Consider the following 10,033-nt stretch of genomic DNA (forward strand, 5'->3'; position numbering starts at 1 on the left):
AGCTGTGAGGGTTGAACGCAGGTGGGAAGGGCGACTCCATGCAGGAGTCTCGGTGTGAAACTACGCAGCTGCTTCCATCATGTTCGGTGATACCAGGACGGTTAGGGAGAGCTGGACTCCACCGCGTTCTGGCCCACGCCACTGCTGGCTCCAGCATGGTCTACAGACGCAGACCGAGATGGGACGCTCTGCCAAACCTGGAAAAGGAGCTGCTCTTCAGCATTAGACCCGAGGAGCACTACGGGATGACGTCCTACGGATTTAAACAGTCCCTCTGCAATGGATACAGTCACCATTCCAGGTTGTCTCTCGCAACTTTGGAGTGCCCCGCGCAGCTAGTCACAGCTGGCCAGACACGTCGTGCAAAGTCCGGCCGTTTAAGGTGGGGCAAGTGTCAGGGGCCGGCCCTGCTACACAACAGCGCCTCTGTGAGGGAGTGCTTGAGAGAATGCAGCTTTGTGGCCAAGCTTCACCAGACTCACACACCCCTCCCCTCAAAGAAATGTGCTCTGGGGATGCCGACACAGTTCACAGGTCAAAGAAACTGTGGAGAGCCTGTGTGCGTGGTGGAGCAACAGTCCGACTCTGTAGCCGAGCCGCTGTCGTCTGGCTCACGCACCAGTCAGCGCACCTTTAACAAACGCAACAGTCTGAAAAACAGCTGTCACAGCAGCCCACACCCCGACAGTGTGGATAGTACCAAGCAGAATATCCTGCAGTCAATGGGACATGTAGGAGAATCAGGCGATGGGCCCAGAGCTGTTAACGACGTTGTCTTCTCTACAGAAGTCCCTCACAACACCACCTTCAACTGCTATAAGAGCTATTCGCGTTCGGACACCGCCAGAGGGGATTTACAAAACGTACCTGACGCTGGCGGTCACGGTCTGAGAGGAAAAACATGTGCTTTTGGCACAGAGAAAAGGAACTGCGTTCTCCAGGACCACATCCGTAGGGTGGTCGTGAATCTTGAGGAAGTCCTTCGCGGCCTGAAGGAAGTTGAACTGGAAATGAAGGAGGTAAATGGTCTTATATCTGACTTTAGATCTGTACAGCAGTGTATGGGATGCTCACACCTTTCTAATAATAGGTAAAACTCTTCTACCATTACCTTGATTTTGTGGGAGTTGTCAACCTGGTTGCGTAAACTTTGAATCTCTCATAGTCCATATGAGTCAACTATTGATCTGTGACACCAGAACAAAACAATCAAATATTTAATTAAGTACACATTTAGGACTAGTACTATAGTCAAAGGAAAGCAGGGGTTCAAATACAAAGAAAAAGAACTTTCATCCGCTCCGTTTCGTCCCAGTTGAACGCAGCACTTGGGAATGATGTGCTGCACCTTTTTTAGAGTTCCCTCCCCAGCTGGAGCCCACAGAGCCGGGGCAGCTGGGCCAGGACGGCCGACTATTTATAGTCCCGCGCTGCTGTGTCCTAATCTCATTTACACAAAAGCATCCCATCTGCATCCTCACACCTCACCTGCATCCGTGCGCTGCTGACTGTTTCGGTGTTGTGGGACTGGGACTGGGTTCAGGGCTATTATGAACACACGTGGGTTAGGGGGCAGTAGTCATTTCAAGTTTTTTTTTTTTTTTTTTTAATGGTGATGCCAATTGTATATCTCTGACTCAGGTGGTCACGCAGATCGACAAGCTGACCTCCAATATTGAACTAGGAGAGAAGGACACCGGAGATGCTTCTGGAGGTTATAGCTTCAGCAGGAGACCATCTGCTTTGGAGAATCGTGCGCACACCAAGATCCCCCAGGTCCGAGACATTGCTGTGCACCCAAACGGCCCATGCGGTAAACAGACAACGGCGCAAAGGGGTGGGAAAGAGCCCCGGGCATCTACCGAGCCCCCGCCTGAGTGTACAAGTACTCCTCGGGGGCCCCCACCAGCGTACCCAAGCAGACGCTCAACCATTGTGCCGAAATCCGAGCATGGCACGGCCATATTACGAAGCAATGGACCCAAATCAGAGGCATCTGCAGGGCCTCGGAGCAAGAAGCCTCCTCCTTACCCTGTCAGCAACAGAGCTAGGAGGTCAAAAAAAGAAAAGGACCTGAAATCTCTCCCTCACTCAGGCAAGCGCAGATTGCTCTCCACCATCGTATGAGCGGGCAGCGGCCAGCCAGGGGCCGATTACTCACCTGCTTTGGAAGAAGCCGGTCTCCAAGGTGACGTGTGCCGTTAAGTAAGTATGGTCTCAAAGTCCTGGCATGGTGTCAACTGATTCAGAGCCTCACAATTCAACTCGCTCAGTGTGGTGCGTCTGATAAACATGGACCCTGGTGTGTTCAACACCTTGTTCACCAGTGATGTTTTAGCCCACAAGCTGTGGAAAAGTTCTGGAGAAAAATGTCAGAGGTACCACTGCAGGCAGAAAACCAATGGAGATATTAGTCCCATCCCTAAGAGAGAACAAAACACAGTGCCACTCCTTACCTACTAGAGGGCTTTATTTGTACTGATATGTTCATTGGGCTCAACTCTCTGTGAATTATATACTGAGAATGATAAATTTCCTTATTGCTTAGTCTGTTTGAACAAGTTTTTATTTGGAAGAATTGAATGTGCATGACATAATGGCTAGATCCTCTTAGTGCATGGATTCATGAGTATACCGCCCTCTTGTGGAGTGTAGAGCTCAACATTTACTGCAGTCATGTTTTTTAAACGGGAGTGAAATACAATCATGTAACAGATTGTGATTATAATAGTTGACTGCTCTGAAGTCCCTAACAGGTAAAAGTGTTCATTCTGAAACAGTCCATCACAGCAAGGCAGCTGTGTGATTTCAGGTTTACCGATTACAAGACTGACATACCTGCAGAAACTCCCAGATGTCAAACACAAACAAGTGATGCAGTGTTGTAAGGAACAGTTATTTGAAGAGATATTTTGCTGAGGGCCATACTGAACTAGATTAATCATAACACAGCACTATTTCCATTAAGACTTGTGAAAACATTGCTGGGATCCCACAGTCAGCAAGAGGGGGGTTTTAAGAGGCAGTCTGGCTGAAGACACCGGTTTGGCTAATGCTGACAGAAATAGCTGCCATCATGGATTTTTGACAACACCCATAACCTTCTGATAAATACAAAGAGTGAAAAGTTGTTCTCACTGGTTTGAGATTAATTTTTTTTAATTAAAAGTCTGATACACATTATGTCCATACTTTGAAAAAGGGGGGGGGGAAGAAAATTCATATCCATTTCAAAGCCTGGTACAAAACCTGTTTTTTTTTATTTTTATATACAGACAGACTGAGGACATCGACTTAATTTTTTTAATGAGGAGGAATCCGACTACAACAACAAAAAGACATCTCCAATCTCCTCCGGCTTCACTCCCATTGCTCAGTTCTCACAGTCCCCCAAAGTTCAAGTGATAGATGCATCCAGAACTTTCTAGAACTTCATCCATGTGTTTTTTTTTAACCCCTTAAGTTAGGGCGGGCATCACAGAGCTCAGCCAATTAGAGCTCATCATGGCGTGTCCGACCAATAATGGTGAGCTTTGAGAGTTCAGCACGGAATTTTCCATCTTTTTGCTTCACTGAAAGACAGGAAGGAGCAACATGAGAAACCACAGAAGGTGGAAAAAAAAGCCAATTTGCAACTCAACAACAGCAGATGACATGACAGAAAAATGTACACTGCTCCTCTTGTTTCAAAAGCTATCACTGTGAGGACCATCACTTTGTTTCTTTTTGGAGACGCAGTCAAGCCTGACGTCACAGGAGGGAAACCTGTGCTGGAAGTGGGGCAGTGAAGCCTGCTCACCTGTGTGGTCCCCTACTGAGTATTCCTCCTCCTTTAACGCTACGTCCTTCTGGCCTCCCACAGCTGCCTGGGACTGAGTGAGTGGGACACAGGGAGATGGAGGGAAAGTGTGACTGATGAATTTAAGCACTTTGAGAGAAAGGATTGAGGAAAGTAGCTATGTCTCAGCTCTATGTAATTTTTAGGAATCATATTTAAGGGATTCCTGTCTAGGTTACACTTTTCAGTAGACTGCACAATGTTGGTGAGTGTTGTCTGTTCGTTCCTTTGTTTGTGCAAATCTTTGTTAAATTACATTTACATACTCTTCATTATTTTCTTTTTTCTTTTTTAAACATATCACTTCATTAATTACACTGCTTTAATGTTTAATGACAATCATGTCAATAATGCATTATGAATAAACAAAAAACTAAACAGAAAGAGCAAGACAGACAACGACACCAACAGAGAGCTGGAGTAAAAAAGGGAGGAAAACCAAAGCCCTTCTGAAAATCCAGCAGCGTGAATCACGTCTGTAGACTCCTTGTATTTCACATGTATTCTTTTTGAATACACCCCTTTTTGTAACACTGACAGTTGCCTGCAATGATTTGATTTCCTTTCAAGGGATGACGATGTTTTTTGATGAGGCCACACTCGGCAATTCCTCCCGAGACGAGTCAGGAATGTTCAAGATCTGAGCTGAAATGGAGTCACACCAGTCCTTGATCTAGAACCAGAATCAAACGTACTAGCTACTGGGGGGAAAGGTTAACATCTGCTCCTGTAAACACTTACACTGTATTTCACCATTTCTGATGTAAGTAAAACTGCTACAGAATTAAGTAAACGATGAGGCAGCTGCCAGGCTCATAACACATCTGGATGTGACTGGGTATGTGGTTCTGGGACACTGTGTGATTGAGTCGGGCACAATGAGGCTGCGTAGAGCAGCCCGAGTGCAGCACGCAGATGAAGTTGTACTCACATACGCACTGGCGAACTCAATCTTAGCTCCTTTAATCTCAGCTTTGAACTCTGTGAAAAACAAGTATGATTTCCCTTGGGGCCTTTCGTTTAAGAGAGAGAGAGAGAGAGAGAAAAAGAGAGAGAGATTAGAAGTAAAAAAAAATCAATAGGATTTCATTCATCTTATGATACAAGACAATGAAGAACTCACAAGTGAGATCGGTACGTCTTTCCACATCACGCCATTCCAAAGACATGAACAGCACACCAGCAGTAGCAGTTTGAACTAATATTTTACCAATAATGAATCAAAGAGAACAGCTATATGATGGAATTCTTCAGATTAAATGTTATTTATATGCTAATAACATCATACCAATTTGTGCCTATTGGATTCTGTTAAACCATCTTAAACCATGTTAGCATGCTTGTTTGAGAAGATTCTTCAGCAGTAGCTAAGTGAGTCCAAAGGGGACTTGTTTGAGGACGAGTGCACTTTTAAAGTGAACGCCATGTTGATCACATGATCTCCACAGAATCCTGAGCAGCCAGTAGTGTGGGACAGTGTCATTAGCTGCAGAGGCCATGTTAAAGCACCTTCACCTACCTCCACACTGAACAAGAGAAGAGACTGTCGTCATCACTTAGACCCACACTCATCTGCCATTGCTGCAGGGAACACACACACACACACACACACACACACACACACACACACACACACACACACACACACACACACACACACACACACCATTTCTGACATTTCTCTAATGTATTTCTCCCAAAAATTCTAAGAGGCAACATAACCAATGTGTGATAGTCACTAATGAACCAGAATAAGAAGGGGTAGATGCATTTGTCCGAAAAAATCCAATAAACATAACCTTAATCCCAAAAAAATGTGGTTCAGAATGTTGGTGCAAAGCACAATAAATCTGATCTGATAATGATAAACTCATGTGCAGACATACCAGAAATCTTATATACTGCAGTGTAGAGTTAAAAATATAGTGTAATTCTGCTGTGCTGTCACACTGGAACCGAAATGCTTACATGTTGCAGTTTTATTTGGGGAAAATAACCAAGATTTCAATCATGTACCATTAAATAATCCAATGCAAGATGCATTTCTGTGTGACTAAATCATTTATAAATGTACTAAATTTTGTAGCATAAGCTATTGTCCTGTTGATTTACATGAAGGCTATTTGGGGTAGTCTAAACAAATTAACCAACCAAAACACCCAAACTCCACAGACATTCCATCAAGATCATGAACCCACTACAGCATGTGGCATAATCAAACTTCCAATGTCACCCAGCCAAGTTCTGTAAACACCAGTGTATTTCAACACTTTGTGAAAGGACACAGCTCTGGTCCTGCTTGTACATGTCAGCGACTCTCTTCCCCTTCACCAAACCCAACTCATCCTGCTCTCGACCCTCAGACGTCTGTCAACTCCATGTCTGATTGTCTGGAGGACATCAAATACTAGATGAGTCGTGGTTTTGTAGCTTAAAAAAGACACAACTGAATTTCTTGTTCTTGGCAATAGTGCACTGGGAGTCTTGGCCTTGAGTTCTTACAGTCCCCACATGTGAAGGCTACAAATGTGTTTAAAATGCGTTACGTTCAACAGTGGCTGTAAGTTTAAGCAATGTTTGCAAAAAAAAAAAAGGTATCTGCTGAGAAATATGTCCAAGGTCCATGACATTCTGTTAACAGCTGAGAAAAAAACCCATATACATGTTTGTGTATGTCAGCTGATCTAGACTACTGTAACTTTAGTGAATTGATTATAAGGAATGTTCCCCTAAGAGAACCCCAGATCGGCCGACAGATGATGAATCCACCGGAATAGACTGAGGAAACCTTTTCTTACTATGGCCCTAATCTTTAGAATTGTCTTTGTAGTGATCTGATGGTCAGGATTTATCAATTTAGCTTTTAATAAATCCAACCTCACATTTGCTATTGGATTTTTCCTTGCTTTATATGATGTTTTTTAAATATATCTTTATTTATTACATTTACCTTTATTCCTTCTCTGTAAAACACGTTACAAACCTGCATTATAAATAAACCCTCTTATTTTCACCATTTAATTCACACTCTCCGTGTTTGCTAGTGAAAGGGCTAATGACGAAGTGTATAATGCGTGTATAGTTCAGGACCCTGAAAACCAAGAAACTGCCACAGAAACGTGTAGATACTCCACACATTCACGTCTGTCTCACCTCGTTTGTACCTCCTTGGGATGCATAGGTGAAAGAACATTCATATTCTTTCTGGAAAATAAAAACATTAGAAAGTTTTTTTTGTGAGCTTTTGTGCATATTGTGAACTTTGACGACTTATGAGCAACTGACAGCAACACGCCGTCCTTAAAAAATTAGAAACACATTATTTTCTGACTCTCCACTTACTATCGGGTAACACTAGGTGGCGACATACATCACCTTCATTCATTCTACATAAACATCTGACCAATGAGACGTCACCAGGCGGAGCGAATTATTGATGCTCCGCCCCCTCACCAATGAAAAGCTGACTTGTGGACATCAGTGTATTGCGGAGTTACAAAGACAAACATTCCACCAGGGTTTCTTTATAACACAAGTTACTATATCCAATAAAACATAATGGGTTCACAGTAATACTCTTTGGTTTGTTCTTCCGCCGGTTGTAAAGTCTGACAATTATTTTAAGAAACACCAAAGGGATCTGCTTCTTAAATATTGTAGAAGAAGGTAGCATACTGTATCTGGGAATCAAAGAGGTAACACACCACAGTAAAACACTGTCCATTATAAAGAAAGATCCCAGTATTACCTCGTGAACTATCTATAACCTATATCTATAATATTCTATAAGTCTGTGGCAAAACAATGAAATGCATTTACTTTTCCTGCAGATAACAACTGTTCTCGAGTTTCTGTAATCGATACACAAGCAAAACATTATTTTCAGAAGGTTTCAGGCATTGACACGCATGTAACTCCACAATTCTGATCCATCAATCTCTCAACATGTATCTAGATAAGTGTGGAGAAGTGTCGGTACTCACTATCGTTTCAGAGAACGAGTGCACCACACCTCCCGGCTTTACGTTGAACTCCACCGTTTTTGTCCTCTCCTCAGAGACGTGGGCGACCGTCAGCACGGAGAATACAACGAGCAGTTGAGCCCAGACCAGAACGGCTGAGCTGCAGGGGTTCGTGCAGGAACCTGGAGCCATTATCGTACAGAAACAGCGAGATAAGCGTCTGAATGCAGATTACAGAATTATTTTCCTGCTTCTTTTACGTTGAGCAAACGCTTTAGTTTTTCAGTGAGCTATCACCATCTTCCGGGCTGGAGTACACACTGCAGCGCAGACCAGGACGGGAGCCAACACTGCTACTCACGTTTGAGATTCACGCTTGCTTCGACTCCTTTGAGATTTCGGCCCAAGACAAATCATGTAATAAACAACAAATTAAGTACATTTTCAATAAGTGTTCAAACGTTAACTGGGCCTTTTCTGATTCTAAACGTGGGCAAAGACCTGTGTTATGGGGAATGGACAAAGGAAAAACATATTTTATATAGCATTACTGTATGCACAGAGTCCCTATTGAAGTTACATTTTTAGAGGATCATTTAAAAGTGATTATTCTAATGAATTGAATGTTTATCTTGTACCTTATGTTAATATGTAGTTTATAGGATTTTTGTAACCTAAAATAATATTCTTAAAGCCTCAAGAATATGTGAAAATAGTATCCAAATGTCTGAAAATGTTACCTCAATGAAATATTATGTAAAATTAGTACAATTGTCTAGGTATATGTCTCATTAAATGAAACAGAAAATGTCCACACTGCGATGTCATTTATTCTGATTCTAACCCTAGCACTGAGCTGGTAGTCAGCAGCAACAAAGGCTGTAGAAAGACTACTGAAAAACCCAAACATACAGCTATCATCACTGAGGTTACTGTATGTCCACATCTGCTTATCAGCAAGTATATAACCACGGACGTAATTTTGGGGGGGGGGACGGGGGGGACATGTCCCCCCCACTTTTTCAAAAGCCGGCTTTGGTCCCCCCCAGTTTTTACGGTTAAAACCAAATATTTAAATAGCGACGAATCTATGTCCCCCCCACTTTTGAAATCAAAATTACGTCCATGTATATAACAATAATATTAATGCATTTTATTTATATAACACTTCGATATAATGGAAGAAAATAATAAGTATAATATATTAAATAAAATGACCGCAAATTTAAATGAATGCCTTTATTGCCAATGCACAAAGTGAGAGATGGATCATTAATCTGAAACCTAAAATAATTAAATCACCAAATTCAACAAAATAAAAGACCCAAGGCCAGGCTCATTCACATGTAATACAGAGTGCATAAGATACAGGATACTGACAATTCATTGTGTTAGTTCGCTGTCCCTAAAATAAAAAGGCAACTGAGATTCCAGATGCAATTATTTAATTCACCCACCAGAGAGAGATGTTTTACAAGACATTGCACATGTGTACTGAATAAATATTCCAACTCAATAGTATGTGTGGATTATTTTCACACTACCATTCACACATTTTCATGTGTTCCCTCAGATAGACTATAAACAGCTGGTTGGTGCAGGGAAGTGACGCTTCACTCAAGAAGGCACTGGAGTTTAGTTCTGCTCAATATGAGGCAGTAACATGAACTGCTATCATGAACTGTAGATAAAACACACCCCACCCACATATTCACGTGTGAATGACTTTATGACTACCACACACTTGGTATGTGCTTTTTCATGTCAGCCCTACATCAGCACTGTGACTTATTGGAAAGCTGGACGTTGGGTGCACTCTTTTAACCCCAGCAAAGTATGGAGAAAGCAGTCTATATAGTCCTTGGGCTCTCAGTGGTCCAGCAAGTTGGATAACCAATCCAGAATTACACTCCAACAGTGTACATATATTCTATGAGATTTTTGCATTTAACACATGCAGTATTCATGCACTTGTTGCTGAATTTATCCCTGAGGCAGGAACACAGGCCTGTTGATGCAACTTCTTGAAATATTTATGCTGTAAAATATCCTATATGTTTACATATGTTTATGTACACAAATGTACATTATAAATGTGATTTGTTAATTTTATTTTATAGACTATACTCCCAGGGGTGTAGCTGCAAATTCTGGGACCTGTAAACTATAAATGCCTTTAAATGAGGCACATGAGCAAAATGGGCCCCTCTCCCTACTCGGGCCCTGGGTAGTC

General features: G+C 42.4%; 2 protein-coding genes across 3 annotated transcripts; one reads left to right on the forward strand and one right to left on the reverse strand.

Annotated features, from left to right (window-relative positions):
• On the forward strand, positions 1-5,929 carry LOC143528322 (uncharacterized). The gene is made up of 3 exons (XM_077024014.1): positions 1-1,019; positions 1,642-2,205; positions 3,276-5,929. Exons 1-2 carry the CDS (start codon positions 39-41, stop codon positions 2,125-2,127), a joined length of 1,467 nt encoding a protein of 488 aa, XP_076880129.1. The 5' UTR covers positions 1-38; the 3' UTR covers positions 2,128-2,205; positions 3,276-5,929.
• Positions 3,395-8,111, reverse strand: mydgf (myeloid-derived growth factor). 2 transcript variants are annotated; one of them, XR_013134428.1, is made up of 6 exons: positions 7,822-8,111; positions 6,992-7,042; positions 5,358-5,419; positions 4,770-4,851; positions 3,800-4,511; positions 3,395-3,572 (listed from the first exon to the last, which is right to left on the reverse strand). XR_013134428.1 is itself a non-coding variant. In XM_077024015.1 (6 exons), the coding sequence occupies exons 1-6, from the start codon at positions 7,990-7,992 to the stop codon at positions 3,493-3,495; spliced, it is 519 nt and encodes a 172-aa protein (XP_076880130.1). In that variant the 5' UTR covers positions 7,993-8,094; the 3' UTR covers positions 3,395-3,492. The 2 variants fall into 2 exon arrangements, 1 of the variants encoding a protein (XP_076880130.1); XM_077024015.1 differs by having other exon boundaries at positions 3,800-3,872; positions 7,822-8,094.
• Between the last annotated feature and the right edge of the window lie 1,922 nt (positions 8,112-10,033).

Source organism: Brachyhypopomus gauderio, chromosome 12 (genome assembly GCF_052324685.1).
Source record: "Brachyhypopomus gauderio isolate BG-103 chromosome 12, BGAUD_0.2, whole genome shotgun sequence".
Lineage (NCBI taxonomy): Eukaryota > Metazoa > Chordata > Actinopteri > Gymnotiformes > Hypopomidae > Brachyhypopomus > Brachyhypopomus gauderio.

Excerpts from the sequence above, each read along its gene's own strand:
- LOC143528322 (XM_077024014.1), top strand. The coding sequence starts at position 39 with ATGCAGGAGTCTCGGTGTGAAACTACGCAGCTGCTTCCATCATGTTCG. Across the intron at positions 1,020-1,641 it reads TTGAACTGGAAATGAAGGAG|GTGGTCACGCAGATCGACAA; the intron begins GTAAATGGTCTT and ends TCTCTGACTCAG.
- mydgf (XM_077024015.1), bottom strand. The coding sequence starts at position 7,992 with ATGGCTCCAGGTTCCTGCACGAACCCCTGCAGCTCAGCCGTTCTGGTC. Across the intron at positions 5,420-6,991 it reads CCCAAGGAGGTACAAACGAG|CAATGGCAGATGAGTGTGGG; the intron begins GTGAGACAGACG and ends TGTTCCCTGCAG. Across the intron at positions 3,573-3,799 it reads CTCAGTAGGGGACCACACAG|TGAAGCAAAAAGATGGAAAA; the intron begins GTGAGCAGGCTT and ends CCTGTCTTTCAG.